This window comes from Ruditapes philippinarum, unplaced genomic scaffold (assembly GCF_026571515.1).
Source record: "Ruditapes philippinarum isolate M1 unplaced genomic scaffold, ASM2657151v2 ctg587_1_1_1_1, whole genome shotgun sequence".
NCBI classification, from domain to species: domain Eukaryota; kingdom Metazoa; phylum Mollusca; class Bivalvia; order Venerida; family Veneridae; genus Ruditapes; species Ruditapes philippinarum.
Window position 1 is genome coordinate 570,343 of NW_026860903.1, and position 21,595 is coordinate 591,937.

At 32.9% G+C, this 21,595-nt stretch overlaps 1 protein-coding gene and 1 long non-coding RNA gene across 2 annotated transcripts in view; one reads left to right on the forward strand and one right to left on the reverse strand.

Annotated features, from left to right (window-relative positions):
- Positions 1-284: 284 nt before the first annotated feature.
- The window catches only part of LOC132713821 (AP2-associated protein kinase 1-like), a 29,632-nt gene continuing 8,321 nt past the window's right edge, over positions 285-21,595 (reverse strand). The window contains exons 8-16 of the mRNA XM_060696495.1: positions 21,184-21,287; positions 20,578-20,657; positions 19,736-19,887; positions 19,338-19,507; positions 15,038-15,057; positions 13,474-13,487; positions 11,376-11,468; positions 2,715-2,824; positions 285-2,076 (exon numbers count right to left, since the gene is read on the reverse strand). Of these exons, the coding sequence (XP_060552478.1) occupies positions 703-2,076; positions 2,715-2,824; positions 11,376-11,468; positions 13,474-13,487; positions 15,038-15,057; positions 19,338-19,507; positions 19,736-19,887; positions 20,578-20,657; positions 21,184-21,287 (2,117 nt within the window). The 3' untranslated portion in view covers positions 285-702. The remainder of the gene's footprint in view (positions 2,077-2,714; positions 2,825-11,375; positions 11,469-13,473; positions 13,488-15,037; positions 15,058-19,337; positions 19,508-19,735; positions 19,888-20,577; positions 20,658-21,183; positions 21,288-21,595) is intronic.
- On the forward strand, positions 5,235-6,288 carry LOC132713846 (uncharacterized). Its single transcript, XR_009623496.1, has 2 exons — positions 5,235-5,490; positions 5,637-6,288. It is a non-coding gene; the product is annotated as an uncharacterized LOC132713846 (long non-coding RNA).

The window sequence follows — 21,595 nt, forward strand, 5'->3', positions numbered from 1 at the left end:
TAAACAACTTCAATTTCACTACCGTGTTGTGATTTCTTTTATATATTATGTTCATGACTGAATGATTGATTGAAGGACAAACCATCAACTATCTGTATATGATCCCCAACTGTTTACTCTAGGAGTATTACAGTCAACTATCCTCAATGCAACTTTGAAAAAAGTCTAAAATATTTATGTGAACAATTATCATCAAATGTTAAGCACCTTTGAACATGATGGCATAAATTTCCTTGTAAAGTGATAAAGACCTAAAAGATCATATCTCCTTGTTTTTTTATCAATTCCTTATCTTTCAAGTCTTATATATGTGTAAGTGGATTGTCTCCAAAGCTTGAAAATATCTAAAACAATATCTTATCTTGTATACTTTGACAAACTCACTCTAAAGACAATTGAAATTAAGACAACAGATTAAAAATTTGTAGAATAGTTGGACATTATCTTCTATGTCTACAGGTCTGTTAATAAGAAGCTACATTCCCCTTTATCCTAGGTATGACTGCTTTTATCATAAATCTGTACGGAAATACTTACATAAAACATATCATAAACATATTTTTCTTAAGATAGCAAAATAATAAATAAAACAAAAGTCTAGACAAAATTTCAGCAAATTACTGTCAATAAGCAACATCAACAAATAAATAATCTGTGATCAACACAACAACAATTGACAAAATTGGTGTAATCTAGAAATATTTATCTAAATATACTATCAACCCTCTTTTTAACTGTAAACGGTTCAGCCGTAGCATGTTGTTTGCTCGGCACTTTGTGTCGTTTTCGTGGCCAAGTCGACGTATCATAGCCACCATCAATGGGTGGTTTGATCGAGTCCTGATTCACTGGAGAAGGGTCTTTCACAAACACAGTTTGCTGGTTCCCTCCTACATTTAAGTTCTGGCTATGTGAGGACTTCATTGTTTGTAGACTAGCTTCGTTCATTGATGCCGACATTCCACTATTTACAGTTTCATTTTCTTCATCATCAAAATCATCATTAAAACTCATATTTGAAAATGCTGAACTTTCAATGTCTCTGTCCGGAGGGCGGGGACTTCTTGATTGCTTACTTTTAAAGTATTTAGGTTTTTCTACTTGTATGAACTTGTCATCATCGGAGTCCGATTCATCTTTGAATTTATGGTAATTTGGTGCAGGTTCAAGAGATTCTCGTGTTTTCACTGATTCTCGTTCACGTTTTATCACAGATCCACTTGATTCTGGGTAATGTGGTGGTTTCGGTGCTGGTACTGGGCGTGTTGGACTGGTTGTAGACCTTGATGTTACTGGAATGGTTGGGGGAGAACTAACAGGACTAGACACAGTCTGAATTCCGGGTACAGGTGACCTTTGTTCACTCATTGCTCTTCCATGGGAAATCACAGAACTAGCAGATCTAGCTTGCATAGTACTGAAGGGTATGGCACCAAAGGAGTCTGGTAAAGCTTCTGCTCTGAGATTCAAACTATCAACACTAAAACTGTTGGCAATACCATTTCGTGATTCAAAGGTCTTAGTTGAAAAGTTTGGGTCATTTGTAACAACATTACCTCTTAATTGATCAGACAATGGAGAAATATGCAAAACAGCATCAGTTGAACTTGAAGACCTTTTCATAAATGGAGCATTTCCAAATATATCATTTACATTTGCATCATCGTTATCACTACTATCATCACTTCTAGCTAACAGGCCTACTCTCATTTCTCCTCCAGACGCATGTCGTCTGTTCCGATGTCTATTTGTGTAACTTGCTTTAGAAGAATCATCTTTTATTTTGTGAAGATTTTGATGGAGGCTTAGGTTTTGGTGGTAAATTTGGTTTAGAATGAGCAGATGTTTTGTAAATGTCATCTTTTGAGCTTGCTTTTGCTGCTGAATATAAACCAGAACTTGGTCTCCTTTTACGAGACATTTTCTTTTTGAATGGTGCAGCTCCGAATATATCTGTATTTTTCTTGTTTCGGCACAGGAGACGTAGGTTCTTGAGCTTTGAGGTGAAGCATAAATTGTCTCTGCCTCACTTGTTGTTTCTGATGCTCGTGGTGTTGGATTACCCATACGCATTTTCTAGTTCATCATCATCAGCAGAGGACGGACACCATGTTCATGTCCTATAATGGGATCAGGTTTCTCAGGGGGCGTAGAAGCACAATCTTGTTCTGAGGTGCTGTTCTGTGGCAGAGGAATAGGTAAATGCTTTGGAGTAGGATCGTACTCCTGACTCGATGTAGAAATCATGGAAATAACATCATGATCTTTTTTTGTAACATGAGCACTAGGGACGACTTCCATACTCATCATCCAATTCCCTATAAAAAACTCAGTTCCTTTTTGTTCAGATATACTATCTTCATCAGCATGTGAGGAACTGGATTCCCGTCGCCGGTGACGTGGTTTAATGATATCACCAGATGGTGTTATATGTGTATTTTTTTAGGCAAGTTTCTTTTGTACTTTTGAAGATTTTCTTCATAATTTTTACAGCTCTTTGCAATGTCTTTTTTCATATCTAAATTAGCTTTCCCTCGTCCATTATTGTTATTCACATTCTTTGACTTATTATTTTTTAGAATCACCTTTGCTTTTATCCATCAGTTTTATTGTATTTATTTGAAGATTTATCAATTGTTAATTTCATCTTCTTTGATGATCACCATCATAATAATCTCCACTATCAACTAGTTTGTTATATTTGGAAGACATGCAAGTGCTGCCCTCATGGAGAAGGGTTCCTGAGATTTCTGATTATCTCGTTGGGATTTACTCGAGTTATCGTTACCATCCATATAGTCATCATCACTGTCAGACATATTCTCTGAAATATATCAAACAACAGTTTAATTTATTATATTCCTAATTCAAAACTTGGCTTGAATCAAACAAAGCCATGTTTTGGTAAGAACTTTTAAGAAGTTCATTAAATCAAATATTTTTCTTTTTTATCTTTAGCACTTGTGTCTGTGAATTAATTAAAGTTCCATTCTAAAAAATAAAGTCATTTAACATTAAGACAAAGGACAGTTTGTACTATGCACTGAGCTAAATAAACACCCTCAGTTATTTTAACTAAATACTGACTGAAATAAACTTCACTTAATCTAAAGTAAAAAATGAGCTTAATAAAACCCATCAGCCTTCTTAACTAGTACTGAGCTAAATAAATCCCTTCAGTATTTTCTTAACTATCAACATTGTAAAGATTATATTTGTACAATGTTATAAAATCTTCACTTTATAATGTTGCTACACATATTGTCTCATCACAAAATATATCTACATGTATATCAATGTTAAAGTAGTTGTTTTGCTTATGGCTTCATACTTTATACTTGAAGCAATTAAATTGGAAGTTTTAAAGCTACATGCCTCCAGATGAGTAAAAAAAAAAATGTCAATAAAATCAAACTTGAGAAAAATGTACTAACATGTAAGGATATGTAAAAAGTATCAAGATTCAAGTAACATTTTACATATTATGTGTGAATAGTGACTGATTTTTCAGTATCTACAACTATATTTCTATTGCGTTACTACTGCAGTAAAGGCAATTTATGCATATTTTGACCACTTTTTGGTAATTTACATGGTTTATAAGTGCCATTGATAATGTGTAAATTGCGACCTTTTGGTTACTTCACAATAGTACATATTCAAATATATTTCCAAAATTTATATGAAAATCAGCATAAGTCTGGAGGCGTGCTGTTTTAAGTCTAGATTCCAGAGTTAATATTTTATAAATGTATTTTGTATTTGTGTGGCAAAACTTTATACCAATAATATCAATTTTCTTGGACAATGATAGCCTTACTGATGGCACAAGAATGCAAACATCCTGCTTTATAGAACTTCACAGATAAGATGGCATGTGCTTAGAATAATCTACAAGAATTCTTGCCTCCTAAGTGGTGGGGGCAGTTTAATGATCTCAGGATATCCAGTGAATATCATAGATATATATAGTTATTATTGGGATATCAAGTTAATCCAAGATATCAAAATAATTCAGGATATCAAAGTAATCTAGGATATCTAGTTAATCAAGAAAATCAATTTATATCAAATTAATCTATGGATACCAAGTTAATCTATGGATATCAAGTTAATCTAGGATATGTTAATTTAAGGATATCCAGTTAATCTCAGGATATCAAGTTAATCTCAGGACATCAAGTTATTCTCGGAATAACAAGTGGTTAAGAATCAGTAAACATGACAATGAAGCCAAGCAGGCAACCAAGACTCGATTAATGTGGAGGGTGATAATAGTGCCACCATGTAACACTCATATCCCACATGTATTTCTATGTGTGTTTTATAAACTTGTTAAAGAAGTCAAACAAACAAGAAGACATATATTTCCAGTATATATTTCGTGTTTTATATACATATCACATATATTGCACTAGCTCTAGTCAATGGCAAATCAACATATCTAGAAAAGTCTAAATTCTGACATCAAATGTGTACATAAAATATAACATGCATAATAATTAAGGTGCTTTTCACTTAACAAAAATCAATAATGCTGTCCCTAAGGCTTTACTAAAATCACAATTTTATAACAATTTCACATTATCTAATAACTAACATATTCAGGCATAATCATATAATACATGCTATTCTAGAAATTACACATAGTCAATGAATCTTAAATAAGCAAATAGTTTGATGAACAATACTAGACACTACTTAAAATATCAAGAAAAATTCAACAAGAGCACCGCTAGGCGGAGCATTATATGCCCGAAAGTGCTTTTTTTTTTTTAGTAAAGATGAAGCATTTGTAAGACATGGGACTAAAATAAAGTATTACCTCCTTCAAATAACAATCCTCCTTTGAAGTTTCAATATTGTGGTCCAAATGGAACTTTAAGTTATGTCCCAGAAACTGTTTTCAATTCTAAGGTAAAAGTGACCTTGACCTTTGACCTTGTGACCCCAAAATCATTAGGGGTCTTTTACCCAATATGGACAATCATACTATGAAGTTTAAACACAGTAGGCCAAATGATACTTAAGTTATATTCCGAAAACTGTTTTCAGTTTTAAGGTAATAGTGACCTTGACCTTGTGACCCCAAAATCAATAGGGGTCTTCTACCCAACATGGACAATCATCCTATGAAGTTTGAATATTGTGGGCTAAATGGAACTAAAGTTATGCTCAAGAAACTGTTTTCAATTTCTAAGTAATAGTGACCTTGACCTTTGACCTTGTGACCCCAAAATCAATAGGGGTCTTCTACCCAATATGGACAATCATCCTATGAAGTTTGAATATTGTGGGCTAAATGGAACTAAAGTTATGCTCAAGAAACTGTTTTCAAATTCTAAGTAATAGTGACCTTGACCTTTGACCTTGTGACCCCAAAATCAATAGGGGTATTCTACCCAATATGGACAATCATCCTATGAAGTTTGAACACTGTGGGCCAAATAGAACTTAAGTTATGCTCCGGAAACTGTTTTCAGTTCTAAGGTAAATGTGACCTTGACCTTTGACCTTGTGACCCCAAAATCAATAGGGGTCATCTACCCAATATCGTCAATCATCCTATGAAGTTTGAACACTGTGTGCCAAATGGGAACTTAAGTTATGCTCCGGAAACTGTTTTCAGTTTTAAGGTCATAATGACCTTGACCTTTGACCTGTGACCCCAAAATCTAAAGGGGTCTTCTACCAAATATGGACAATCATCCTATGAAGTTTGAACACTGTAGGACAAATGGAACTTAAGTTATGCTCCAGAAACTGTTTTCAGTTTTAAGGTCATAGTGACCTTGACCTTTGACCTTGTGACCCCAAAATCAATAGGGGTCTTCTACCAAATATGGACAATCATCCTATGAAGTTTGAACACTGTGGGCCAAAATGAACTTAAGTTATGCTCCGGAAACTGTTTTCAGTTTTAAGGTCATAGTGACCTTGACCTTTGACCTTATGACCCAAAAGTCAATAGGGGTCTTCAACCCAATATGGACAATCATCCTATGAAGTTTGAATATTGTGGGCCAAATGGAACTTAAGTTATGCTCCAGAAACCAAATTGCTAACGTTTTCAGTTTTAAGGTCATAGTGACCTTGACCTTTGACCTTATGGCCCCAAAATCAATAGGGGTCTTCTACCCAATATGGACAATCATCCTATGAAGTTTGAATATTGTGGGCCAAATAGAACTTAAGTTATGCTCCGGAAACCAAATTGCTAACGGACGGACGGACGGACGCCAGGGGGTATAACATAATATGTCCGAAATTCTTTCGGGCATATAAAAAGATGCGTTCAAGCAAAGGCAACATCTACTGAAGGTTTCTTTTGATAACAATATCTAATGTATTTACTTTACATTTGCTATGATGAAAAGAAAACAATTTTTCTGAAAATCAGATAATTTAATATTTTTATTTTTTAAGCCAACAGAAAACTAGTGTATTAATCAAAACATATGCTGGCCAGTTATACAGAGCAATGACATCCTTTCCTTTGCGGACTTATTCATCCATCTCTCATCTATAGATTGACATTAACTTAAAAAACTAAACATTTCTGCATATCTTGGCTTCAAATCTGTTATATGCATCTGACTTTATTTGTCATAAAAACATTGTTTTAATTTTTTTCTTTTTTAAAAATCAGTAAAAAGCCAGATTTAGATGGTAAATGTAATTAAAATACTGCTGGTAATCAATACATCTTTACAGTGGTGGTACATTATCATAATCATCGTAAATATAACAGCATAAAGATTGCAAATTAGTATGACTGTGGTTGATACAATATTTTCATAATAATGTACATTGAAATTATTGAATTATGTTTTTTTATTGGGTTTTATGTCGCACCATTACAACATAGGTCATATGGCGACTTTTCAGTTTAAATGGTGGAGGAAGACCTCAATGCCCCTCTGTGAGTTATTTCAGGCAAAAACTAAATGACATTATAACTTATACATTATAACTTATACATTATACCTATAGCCACTTATGAACTTATGTGGTATACAATGTTTTGACATTGCTAACTCTGACATTCCTATTACAAATAATATGTATTTTGACAACTGATTTTGTAAATGCAATGTGATTGGAGAATAAAAATGAATTAACAAGAAAAAAATCACAATGTTATAACAAGGAACAAAACATTCACACAAACAAGTAAATTCCAATAAATTAAAGGAAACAACAAAAAATGGTTTTCTGATTAAAGAAAATTATTTAGCTTTAGGATCTCACTCATGTATATCATAAATAAACATCCTATCATAAAATTCTGATTATGTCAGAAAATTCTGAAAAAAATGTCAGCAAATTCTGCAAAAGTATGGATAATGCCTCAACAAATTAAAATTCAGTTTCATCACGAACAATGTCAAAAAATGTTAAATAACTACTCATGTATAAATTTCTATATATTTGGCTTTTAATTTGGCAGAAACATAATTTATATACACTTCATTATAATATCACAATACCTACATGTACTTACTATACCTACATGTAATTTAAAGCTTGTCTAACTTAGATTTATACATGTATATTATCTTTTTGTTATTGACATAAAACAATATTATTGGTTTACAAGAAGAGAAGTGTCCCTTTATAACATAATTATGTATGACAGTGTTTAGCTTAACACTCATAATGAATCTCAAAATATCTTTGACCTCAAAACAAGAAGAAAATATAAAACCTCACAATATTCTATATAATTACATCTTACCATATTACACAACTGCCATGACTTAGCAACACTTGATCAACAATTATTGACAAATACTTTTATGTATGTAGAGTCTAGTACAATTAAATTGTTACATATTTTAATTGAAACATTATAGTACAAAAATAAAATCATGTCACACTTCTAACCAATTGTTCTAGTGTCTACTGTTAGTTTTACAAACTAATCAAACAAAATAAATTTACACAACAACATTCTCTTATTGTTCATAGAATGGTCTACATATTAAACAAGATAAAATATCCGAGATGAAAACAGAAACATTAAGACAATACCATCACATATCTATAATAATAATCACATGACATAATGGCTACCCTGATAAAAACAACAACTACAAAACAACCTTAATATATATACACCCCAATGTATGTCTATAAATTATGTACAACACAATTTAACAACTATCAAAAAAATATATAGGGATATCTAAAACACAGAGGACCAGTCTTGAAGAATTATGCATAAGGAAATCTACATAATGTAAATTTAAAGACAAAAATATAAAGGTACATTATCCAAATATACATTATAGGGAGAAAAAATCATTAAAAACAAGAAAATAATCAGTGTAAAAAGGCCACTGTGAAATATTCTGTAGTTTTTTTTTTACATTGAAAACAAACAGAATAAAGAGACACACAATAGGAATACAAATTTAAGGTATGGAGCTCATAACTTTTGAATAAAATATTTGTAAAATAAACTATTTTTGTGCTTGATATTATATATCTTTTGAAACTTGTGAACAATTCGTTGGAAATTCATGCTAGAGTAATGGGCCTCGGGCAGTGACCTACAATCATTGTTGAACACATTAGTGAATTGTTTCAGGTCAATACCTTCAGTGTTTCATGATATGAAGTTGCACACAAACCTTAAACAAAAAGTGTTATGCCAACATCGTTGCCATGGTGAGAAGCATAGCCCTATTATTCCTTGTTAATAAGTAAAGGGTTAAGGAATACATATTACTTTTAACTTGTCCCAATCTCTCTCTCTCTATAATTAACTGTACACTTGTGGCAAGTATTACAAATGTCAGGCATACTGTGCATGTACAATATATAACCACCACTGTGGGGGATACATTTAAAGGGGGTGAGGAGAAGGAATAAACTTGGGTACTAGTAAATGGTATTTCAAGTTATCATGTTTAGGCCAAACAAATATGACAGAATTAGCATGTAATTAAGTCTCATAATCTATAATGTATTGGTAATGTGAATATTGAGAACCTTAACATGTGCATGTACAAATATATCAAATAAGTAATATACTTCAAGAGAGAATGACTATTGTAACAATGATTGACCAATAATTGAAACTGAAACAGTTTGAACTGTCTCACAAAGCAACACAACAGATATATGCTCCTTATCATAACCTTCAAATAAGCCACATTCAAGCGCTGGGCAGAGCAGAGCATGAACATAATCTCACACCTCTAGGCAAGATTTAACTCAGATAACTGATTCAGTGTAGATTTTAACATTAGAAAGAGGCAATTAATACATCTTTAAAGTAGAAAATTATCTTTGGCAAAGAAAATGCATGCGGATATAAATGGAAAATTTACACTTGAATTTCAAATTTAAAAATCAGATAATTAATACACAGCAAAATGAACTTTCATAAAACAAAAGTATCAATTTTGAGAGCACCATTTATACATTATTGAATGATTCCCTTTATTGTATCTAAATATATAATATATATATTATCTATATATGACAATATCTATAATCGCCACTGTTCCCATATAGTTCCTAGAGTTAAGTTCGGACCATCCATATGAAATTCTGAAAAAATACAGGCATAGATTCACTCAAATACAAGGGTTCTCAAACAGATACAAAAATGTAGCATATAAAATTAAATGTGTGCCTCTCAAAATACTAAAGTGCTTAAAAGTACCAAAATCAACAAAAACTTTAGTTCATATCATTTAACAAAGATTTCAGTTTAAAATTGAATATAACAAGAGCACCTCATGTGGTGTTAATACTCGTCTGTTAAAGACAACAACTATCACTAACCAATTTTGACAAAAATTCTAGGTTATGAAGGGGCATAACTCCAACTTTCAGAATCATTTCACTTGTCTTTTAACTGCATTTTGTCATGATAAGCAAGTATTCAAAGTTAAATGTTGATAATTTGTAAAATATTTGAATAATGGGCTACAGTAAAGATTTTGCATGAGGCAACAACGACTAAACAGTGATCATAAAAGCTCAACTTTTTCTTCGAAACAGACAAGCTAAAAAGCAATGTAAGCTTCAGAGACAATCTAACCCTTTAACTTTTACAAGTAAGTTTTACACATCAAAAAAAAATATTCAAATAAATATAAACTTGAAAATTTACTCTTTGAAATCTGCATACTAAAATTGCAAACAATTTTGTTTAGAATGCATAGATTTTCTTTGATATTTCTGTAAATGCTCATTCAGTGAAACAAATTATGTTATCTAACACCTGATGAATGATGAAATAAATAAAGTCAAATAACATGATACACAGATTAACAATAGATAACACTGCATACATCCAAATGCACTTCAGGTAGATAGAGAGATTGTCAGAGCACTAGAAAATCCTCGTCTGTTTCCTAAGATGTCATTTCCAAAAGCATGAAGGGGAACAACTCTGCAGACTTTCACCAAAGCACAGCAGGGAAAGATCAAGTAGAATCTGTAGTCAAGCTGACAAGAAACAATCAGGCAATCTTCAGAGCAGACTTGTGGTTTGGTGGTTGGTATTTCAGGCACATATACAAGGGAGGTAATTTCATGCAGTCCTATATATAGCTGGCAGAGCAGAGGTTATCTTACATGAGTACCTGCAATGCCAAAGGAAAAATTTCAGTCTGTTTGCCTTTTAAATGCAAGAGGTTTAAGGTGAAGATTACAGGATATATGTGCAAAATATTGCTAAAAGATTTCTTTTGACAATAATTAACATTTCACCAATATTAAATTTTCATATATAGGATTTGGACAAATTCCTATTTTAAAAAGCAAACAGGCATTAATACAACCATTATATAGCTATATTTATCAACAATTTAACTGAATATATTCCCAAGTTTTCCTTGTTTTAATAAACACAAAGGGCAAACAGGCAGCTGAAACTTTCCACGGCCAAACAGAACATAGTTCACAAAATATACAATACACTAAAAAGTATACAAATTATAATTTATACAGTCTTTTAATCAATCTCTCTCATCCTTTCAAAATATAGCATACATTTTATAATATATTTTTGTTTTTACCAGAAAAAAAAGTGCCATTGACAGGTGCTAGTGCAAATATACTATAATCATTATAATTAACACATTGTACATGCTATGGTTATGGGTACACATGTATATATACACACAGAAAATATATGTCCTTTTTAATAAACAAATAAATGCCTGGGATAGAAATTATATAATTTGGGAAACAGTCAGAAGTTATGAAGATAAGAAAATATCCACCGCAAGATAGCGAAATATTTATTTGATATCAAAGTTTACTTACCACTTTGAAAAAAGAATTCTGAAATTTGTTACAAATTTATACATATATGTAAGTTTAGTAAGTGGAACAAAATAATAAGAACTTACCATGCTTTTTAAATGGAGCATTTTGGAATGGATCAGTGGAAGAATCAGACCCGGACATTACCAAATCTTCTCTACTCTTAACATTTGATATACCTGTAAACAAATGTACTAAATGTTAAAAAAAAATACATACAGTCTATGTGCATGATAACATTATATGCTATTTGATATATTTCTATGTTTCTAGAAAAATAATAATCATCATATACATTTGTTGTTGAATTATAAGTCACAAATACTGTGAAAGTCAAAAGGCAAATTTCCCGCTTTCTTGTTTGAGGTAGACCTCAGGTGCCCTAGTATGCATTATTTCAGGCAAGTGTGGGCATCATAGTCGAACCACTGTATTTTAGCTGAATAGTTTCCTCATATGAAAGATTCAAAAGTCCTACAGAAGTGAAGGACAGCTACATTTAAAAGAAATTTACAGCTAGAAGATGACTGCATGATAAGGTAACCAAACAATATGCATCATTTTTATGTGCAGATACTGAAATACAATACATAAACTGGGCTATGTCATAATTTAATCTTTCTGTATCAATAACAAAGCTTGTTAAACTAGAACTGCCACTATCATGGCGTGAATACCCCCGCATACCACTTTGTCAGAATCAACAGTGGCCATTTAGAGCTCAAGGACAACCTCCCTGCCAAATCTGAGGTTACTAAGCCAGTGCATTGCTAAGTTATTTATTCTACATGCTTCAAATGTGAAAATGTCAAAATCAATACATTGCAGACAGGACATTCTTTAGCAATTGAGAAGAAAAGCTTTTTTTTTGTCAAGGTCCCTGTGACCTTGACCTTTGACCCAGTGACCTCAAAATCAATAGGGGTCACCTTATAGTCATGATCAACATCCATGCCAAATATAAAGACTGTGGGTCAAAGGAATCTTAAGTTAATGGGTGGACAAACTTTTTGAAGTCAAAGTCCCTATGACCTTGACCTTTGATCCAGTGACCTCAAAATCAAAAGGGGTCATCTACTAATCATGATCAACATCCATGCCAAATATGAAGACTGTGGGTCAAAGGAATCTAAAGTTATTAGGCAGACAAGCTTTTTTTGAAGTCAAGGCCCCTGTGACCTTGACCTTTGACCTGGTGACCTCAAAGTCAATAGGGGTCATCTACTAATCATGACTAACCTCCATGCCAAATATGAAGACTGTGGGTCAAAGGAATCTTAAGTTATTGGGCGGACAAGCTTTTTGAAGTCAAGGCCCCTGTGACCTTGACCTTTGACCTGGTGACTTCAAAGTCAATAGGGGTCATCTACTTATCATGACTAGCCTCCATGCCAAATATGAAGACTGTGGGTAAAAGGAATCTTAAGTTATTGGGCGGACAAGCTTTTTGAAGTCAAGGCCCCTGTGACCTTGACCTTTGACCTGGTGACCTAAAAATCAATAGGGTCATCTATTAATCATGACTAACCTCAATGCCAAATACGAAGACTATGGGTCAAAGGAATCTTAAGTTATTGGGCGTACAAGCTTTTTGAAGTCAAGGCCCCTGTGACCTTGACCTTTGACCTGGTGACCTCAAAATCAATAGGGGTCATCTACTAATCATGACTAACCTCCATGCTAAATATGACGACTGTAGGTCAAAGGAATCTTAAGTTATTGGGCGAACAAGCTTTTTGAAGTCCAGGCCCCTGTGACCTTGACCTTTGACCTAGTGACCTAAAAATCAATAGGGGTCATCTACTAATCATGACTAACCTCCATGCCAAATATGACGACTGTAGGTCAAAGGAATCTTAAGTTGGCGGACAAGCTTTTTGAAGTCAATGCCCCTGTGACCTTGACCTTTGACCTAGTGACCTAAAAATCAATAGGTGTCATCTTCTAATCATGACTAACCTCCATGCCAAATATGAAGACTAAGGGTCAAAGGAATCTTAAGTTATTGGGCGGACAAGAAAAAACCGACAGACAGCCGGACGGCCGGACAAGCTGATTCCAGTATACCCCCCTTACAACTTTGTTGTGCGGGGGTATAATTAAGAACACAAATTTCCAGCCTCAATTTAATACTCAAACATACAATATTCCTCTTTTTGAATGCTATATATAGAAAAACTTAACTACTGTTTGAACCTCTTTCGTAGTTTTATCAACAACTCCTTTTCCCAAATATTGAACCCTCCGTCTCAATTTCCCAAATTATCTTCTTTCCAAAGGGGATTCCATTTATCCATGGAAACTGTCCGATCATTTCCCAATTGGCCCCTAACAAAAAATAATTATTTTTAATAATGTCAATTAAAAAAATTAAAGAATGTCAAGTCAAAAATATAAATGTGTAAATTGGAAAAGCATTTTTTAACATCTTGTTAATTTAAAAAAAATTTTCAATTTAACAAGAATTAATCAATCTTTGATGATAAAGAATACAGTTTTTTACGTTTATTTCAATTTCTTTTCCCTTTAACTAAGCACTTTTTTCCCTCTTTGCAAAATGAAAAAGCTTTGATTTAGAAAGATTTAAACTTTGGGTCTACATTAAAAAATTATGAAAAAGTTTAAAAATGGAAATAGGGAGTTTTCAAAATAAATTAAAATTAAAAATTCTTCTAAAATCCTCTTATTTTGTTTTTTTCCCCAACCAAAAGTAAAAAAAAAGTGAACCAGTAAAAAAAAATTTTTTTTATAAGGGGAAAATTTTCCTAGATGGGGAGTTTTATAGGACTAGTGGTTGCAAAAATTTTTTGGGTTTTTGGGTTTAAAGAATGGCACTGGAGGGTATCTGGGCCCCCCCAAAACCCTATTTTTTCCCTAAAGGGACTGCCCCCTTTCCCAAACCCCTACGATAGCCAGAAATTCATTTAGTTTTTGACGATGAAACCTTTTTAAATGCCGTCTTTGGGGTTTAAAGGGGGGTGTTTTAGAATCAAGAGGTTGAGAAAAACACCCTGAAATAGTTTTTGGGAAAAAATCACATAAATTAATTTTTCACAATCTAATCTGATCTAATTTAATAAATATCAAAATAAAAATTTCAAGGTAATATGGCATATAAAGAATAAGTTCCTTTGAAAAACTTGTCATTCAGTAAAAGAAAAAATGGGTATCAACATTTCCTGGGAGGTTTAGGTGGTTTTTGAGGGCAAGAGGTCCCTGGAAAGGTTTTTTATTAACTAATGGTTTGTTGGAATGTTTTCTTATTTCTGATTTACATCATGTGTTGGGTAGAGGGTATCACTAATCACTGAACACAATTCAACTGGGGCTGGCCCTCTCCTTTTCCAACTCCACCCATCTGTTCCAAGGGGGGGGGGGGGGGGGGGGGGGGGGGGGGTATCTGTTAAAAAAAAAAAAACATTAATGGTCCAATAACAACTCAGGGTAGCCCTCATTTTTGCCAAATTTCGCACCCCTACATGGGCTATGGCAATCTTTTTTCACAATAAAAATAGTAATGCTCATCACTTAATACAGATACCCTAAATCTGACAATACTATTGTTAATTTTTTCATGCTAAACTTCATATTGGAGTTATTTTTTAAAAATGGGCTAACACCTAGGTGTTACCAGTTTAACATGGGCAAGCATTACATTAATTGGGCTATTTGGTAAAATTAAAGTTTCCCTTCCAAAATAAGGAATTGTCAACCAAAATTTTAAATTTCTATTTGTAATAATACAGACAGCAATTCTTTGTTCAGCAACTGTAAATGATTAGTAAAACAAAAAAACACGTAAGGATAATTCCCTGTTTGAATTTTTTTATCAAAATTTGCCAAGGCAGTTGGTGGGACAAGATATCCCATTTAAAGCTTAATATCTATTTTCAGATACTTTCCCCGCCAAACCAGAAATGTTTAATAAAATGAAGATAAAAAAAATTTGAGCCTTTTTTTTATTTTTAAAAGAGAAATATTCACAAATTTTAAAACATACCAAAAATTTGGGGTTTCCCTGTTTTTTTGTTCTAAAAATCTCCCGTGAACCCCGTAACCTCTCCTTTTAAAAATAACCCGATTTAAAACTGGTTTTTCATCTGACGACTCCCTCGTTGCTGTGCATTAAACCCTTTCCTTTTTTTTGTTTGCTGATCATGTACTGCAAGTAAAAAAATATATCTCTTCCTTTAAGGTGTTTTTTACCAAAAAAAATATAAATAAATAAAGGGTGGCCCCTTTTTTTTTTTTTAATCTTTTTTTTCATTGGGCTAGTTTTCCTTCAAAAATTTAAAAAACAAAAACTTTGGGGACAAATTAAAATGATGTGACTGGGAAACCATGATTTTTATTCTAACGTTTACAATAAAATTTTTCGTTTAAGGGTTTTGAAAATTTTCTTACAAATACCTTTAAATTTTGCCTGTTAATTTTATGAAAAATTTTTTTCAACCTAATTAATTCATTTTAAAGTTTAAAAAAATTTATTTTGCCAAAAATTTGTTTTTTTTTGGGAAAGTTTTATTTTTCCCTTTGATTTTTTAAAAGGAAACGGAAAAGGGGGGTTTCCAATGAGAAATGGGGGTAACGCCCCTTTTGTGATGAGGGCCCCGAAAAATTATTTTTTGTACATGTATTAAATGAAATTATCATTTGGCAACTTTGAAACATGGAAAATAAATATTTGGGACCCCTAGAAAGTACCAAACATTTTGGGAAGGGATCGTTTTTGGTTTTTTAAACAATCGTGTAAAGTTTAAAAAAAAATGTAAATTGGGGGCCCCTTTCAAACAAGTGGGAAAAAATTCAAAAATTCTTTGCAGCCCCTTTAAAAAGATATTTTTGTTTTGTACAGGCAGCTGGGGTAAAATTCCCTTTAAAAGGGCAACTGCCCCCAAACATGAAAACAAGAATGTCAGGTAAAAAAGTCCCAAAAACCAAGAGGGGCCCCCTGGGTGGGCCCGAGGTCGCTTTACCTGTATATAGCCCCCCCCGCCAACCCCGGGGCCCCTTTTTACCAAAGGGGTTTTTTTTTTTTTTTATTTGAACAGACTTGGTAAAAACCCCATTTAAAAAAAAAAATGTTTCAAAGCTAAACATCCCAAATTCCCAAACCTTTTATTGGGGTTTTTTTAAAAAAAAGGGGTTTTTTAAAGTTTTTTTCCTTTTACACCCTATAGTAAAAAAATGAAACCCCTTGGGGCAGGGGGCCAGTTTTTTCCCCCGGGCCCTTTTTTTTGAAAAAAACTTTGTAGATATTTTTCTTAAAGATGTTTTTTTGGGTTAATTTTCTAAACTTTAACTTTTTTGGTTTTTTCAAAAAAGAATTTTTAAGTTTTTTTCCTATCCCCCCTTATAAGGAAAAAATCAATGCCCCCCCCCCCCGGGTGGGGAAATTTTTTTACCCCCCGGGCCCTTTTTTTTGAACATACTTGGTAGACACCCCCTTAAAAAACATGTTTCATTTCTAAATTTTCCCTTTGCTCTAAACCTTTGAAATTCTTTAAAAAAAAAATTTTTTAAGGGTTTTCAAAATGCCCTATAGGGAAAAAAATGAAACCCCTGGGGCGGGGCCAATTTTTGGGAAACCCCCGGGGGTTTTTTTGAACAAACTTGGTAAAAAAAACTCATTAGAAAAATGTTTTAGCAAAAAATTTAGCTCTAGCTCTTTTGGGGTTTTTTAAAAGAAGATTGGTTTTTTTTACATATTTCATATAGGGAAAATTTTTATTTCCCTGGGGCGGGGGCAAATTTTTAAACCCCAAAGGGGTTTTTTTTTGAAAAAAACTTAAAAATTTCACTTCGAAGGTTTTCAAACCAAAAAATCTAAGCCTTTGCTCTTTTGGTTTTTTTAAAAAGGGGATTTTTTTAAAATTTTTTACTATAAAGCGTATAGGGAAAAAAATCAATTTTACCCCCCGGGGCCCGGGGGCCCAAAATTTTTTCCGCCCCCGGGGTTTTTTTTAAAAAAAACTTGGTTTGAAAAATTCACTTTGGGAAAATGTTTTTTATGCCAAATTCTAAACCTAGCTCTAAAAGGTTTTTTAAAAAAAAGAAAATTTTTTAAAATTTTTTTAACTTAAAAAAATTTGGCCACCAAGGGGTTATTAAGGGAAAGGATCCCCCAAATGGGGGGGAACCCTTTTTACCCGGGGGCGGGGGAGGGGGAATTTTTGGGAAACCCCCAAAAACCCAGGGGGTTTTTTAATTTTTAAAAAAACTTGGTAGACAAACCAAATAAAAAAGAATTTTTTTCAAAGGCCCAAAAAATTCTTAAAATTTTTAAACTCTTTTTGGGTTTTTTTAAAAAAAAGATTTTTTTTAAAGTTTTTACTTTTTATGCCGGGAAAAAGGGGGAAAAACCAATTTGGAACCCCCTTTGGGGGGGGGGGCCCAAATTTTGACCCCCCGGAGGGTTTATTTTTGAAAAAAAACTTGGGGAGAAACTCAACCCAAAAAGAAAAGGTTTTTCAAAGGGCCAAAAATCTTAAAACCTCTAACCCCTTTGGGTTGTTTTTTAAAAAAAGATATTTTAAAAAAAGGTTTTTTTCCTTTTTCGGTTGCCATGGGGAACAGAGTTTGCCCTGGGAAATTTAAATTTCTTTGAAAAAAATTTTTTTTAAAAAGGGGACCCCCAAAAGGGAAATTCCTGTGAAGTTTTTTGGGAAAGGAAAAATTGGGGTCATTTGGTTTTTTTTTTTTGAAAGGGGAAAGTCCAAAATTTTAAAACCAAAAATTTTTTCGGAGGACGAAAGGGAAAGGAGGACCGGGGGGGAACCGAAAAGCGATCACAAAAAACCCCATGTCAACTTTTGACAGGGGGGGGAGCTAAAAAAATTGCGGGTTTAATTTTAACCAAAAGGGGCAGGGCCAAAAAATTTTTTTGAAAAAAAAATTTGTTGAAAAATCAAAGCTAAAATTGAAATTTAACCAAATTATAAAAAGTATTTTAATTTACCTAGGGACTTTCAAAAAATTTTAAACTAAAAAAATAAAACTTTTTTAAAAAATGCCCAATTTTTAAAATTTTTAAGCTTTCTTTTTGGCTTTTCCCCTTAAGTTTTTAAATATGTTCCTTGGGGGGGGGGGCAATTTTCCCACAAGGGCTAAACCCTTGTGTGTTATGGAAGTGAGGGGGACCAACATGCTGGGTTGTTTGCTTTGAAACCTGGTTGGGTTTGGGAAGGCAGCCTTTGGGGGCTGGTTTTTAAATTTTTGGGGTTGAAGGCCTTTTTTTTTGTTGCTGTAGGGGTTTTGTTTGGCATGTAATTTCTGGTTTTTTCCCGGGTGGGGGAGGGATATTTTCACCCCCCGGGGCCCGTTGGTAAATAAACCTTGAGTGTGAAACCTTTTGGGGAAAAGGGCCCCCCTGACCCCGCCCCTAAAACAAAACGGCCTGCGGAAAAATATAATTTTTTTTTCGGTAAAACGGTTTAAAATTACACTTGAATTTCTTGGTTTTTCCCAAAAAAATTTTTCTTTTAAAAAACCCTACATTTAAATTAAAATTGTTTTAAAATAAAACTGAAATATTGTTCCCTTAAATGCCTCAAAATTTAAACATATTCTTAAAAAAGGAAATTGTAAAATAAACAGAAACCCCCAAAAATGTGGAATTCAAAGGGATTTGCATGGGTTTTTCCCCTGGAAACCCGGGCATTGTGGGCCCCGTTTTTTACCCAAAAGGTTTAAACAAAATTTTTTTCTTGTTTTTTCCCAAAAAAAACAAAAACTTAAATTAAAGTTTTGACCCCTTAATTTTCAGAAAAGTTTGATGAAAATAAAAAAAAACCGTAACCCCCGGCCCCCCTTCCCCTTTGGATTTTGAAACCTTTGTTCAAAAAATAAAAATTTTTATATCTTTTTAGACAAAAATTCTGATAAGGTTTTGGGAAAGGGGATTTTTAAATTATTTTACCCCAAAATAAAAATTTTATGGGTTTCCAATTTTTTTTTTCTTTTTATTTTTACTTTGTATATGCAAATAAACATATTTCTAATGTTTATCTCAAAAAAAAAATATGGATGTGTCAAATGCAAGTTATTACCTGTTGTTGTACACCAGGTGTACTTCCTTGTTGTTGTTGTGCTTGTTGTTGTTGAGCAAAGTCTTGTTGCTGCTGCTGTTGCAATTGTTGTTGCTGCTTCTGTTGTTGCTGGATCTGTTGTTGTTGTTGTTGCTGAATTAAAGCTTGAGCTTGTTGCTGAGCAGCTGAATCTGTACATGATATATCAACATGTCATTATATTCCCATATATAAAACAAGAAATGTTGTTTATATATACAAATCCAAATAATCAAAATCACTATCAAAATCAAATTAGAGAATGCACTGATAGTTCCTTTATTATCTATAAAATAACTTGTTCTAAATGCATTTTTTTCATTTATTTACTTATGAAACATTTTCAATCATCTTTATTAGGTAGGAAATAAGAGTATTACCTGAATTACCAGCATTAGCTTGGGGTCTCCGTCTTGGAGCTATAGAAGTCTGTACAGGAGGGGCTAGCCCACTTGTACCAGCAGAGTTCTGTCCCTTAGGTCTCTGACGAGGAGCTACAGTTGTACTTTCTACTGTAGTCACTGGAGTAGATCTGTTGAAAATACAATTATGTCATATATTAGAAAAATTAAAACAGTTCATCCAATTTAAATTTAAACATTTCAGTTGTTTTATAATTTGTTATCAAATCTTTAAATGAATAGGGAATATTTCGGGGATGTGCTACTCTGATGGGTTATATTGCTTGAGTTTATTGTGTAAAGTTGTACTCAACATGAGCCCATTTATTGTTTCATTCACATTTCATTGTCAGTTTAGGTGCATTTAGTACCATATACATCAATGTTGTGAAAAAAACTGACAATTCTAAAAATAAACTTGGGTTTTCCCTCACAAATGGTTCCAGACATGCAGATATGTACAAATGCTCTACACACAACTAGTCCATCGTTATGTTTGACATATAACACAGGCTAGTCAATAAATACAAGTATTGAATATGATTTTCATATTTACCCACAAAAAATAAATGTATTCTCATCAGAAAACTTAAAGGTATACACGTATAATAAAATGTGTTACAAAATATTTTCTCTTGACTTAATGGAAAGTTCACATTAAGTGCTCAAAGTTTTTTTTCTTTTGTTACCAATTTAATTTTTAAATTGTTCCATCCCTATGTGAGTTATTATAAATGTAAATTCTAGAATTCTTGGAATAAAGCAAAGTTGATATAATTTTGACTGATCTCAATAAGAATCATTAACATTAAAATACTAACTTGACAGTATTTTTGACTTGTCTTGAGTCACTCTCTGTGAGTGGAACTGGAAGTTGGTTGATGTCTGGTATTGGAGCTCCCTTAAATATAAACACATATCCAAAATTGACAAGGTAAAATATAACTGCTTCATATTTCACTAAATAGCATTAACATCACTTAGAATATGATATGCATAATTCAATATGATAAGAAAGTTTTCTTCTAAATTTCACATACTACATATTATCCTTCAAGCAGTAGTTTAAATGGTACAGCAAAATAACTTTTATTTTTAAACTGCTGAATTTCTTAAATGGACCTGTCCGACTTCCATCTTTGGAACAGACCATTATCAATTTTTGGGATGAAAATTTAAAGTTGGTCAGCCGACAGTAAACAGCCTGGTCAGGCTGTACGGATGTGCAGTCTGACCTAGCTCCATACTGGTAGCCAAGGCTGATCACTTTTGGTTCCAGCAGTTTAACAACATCTACAATTCTGAGTTCATATAATTGAACATGCTGATAGTCTGGCCATAAAATGGCATGAAAATAAATAGTAAAGAAAACTGATTGTTTCTACATGTGGCAATTACCTCCCCTGTATAAGGTATAATACACTTACATTCATATTTGGCACAGGACACTCTTTACGAGCCAATCTAAATGCTACACTGGAAACTTGAAATATATCTGGTCTTTTATCTGGATCTTCTTCTAACATGTAACCTGTCATAAATACACACATATATTACAATACATTGATACAATATAGTCTCATGTAATCATAGCATTTAAATCAGTACCCTGTCATCTTCTGTCTTTAAAAAATTTAACAAATATATCATTTACCTTAAAATACATCATCCTTGTTTACATTTTGAATTTTTCTACAGCAAGTTTTGGTTAATCTTGTAATGAAACAGGGGTATTTTTCCCTTCATTATGGGAAGGTAACCAGAACTAACTTACTGACAATAAACATAATTTTCAAGTACTGAAATATTGATATATATAGTAATTTCCTTACGGCATAA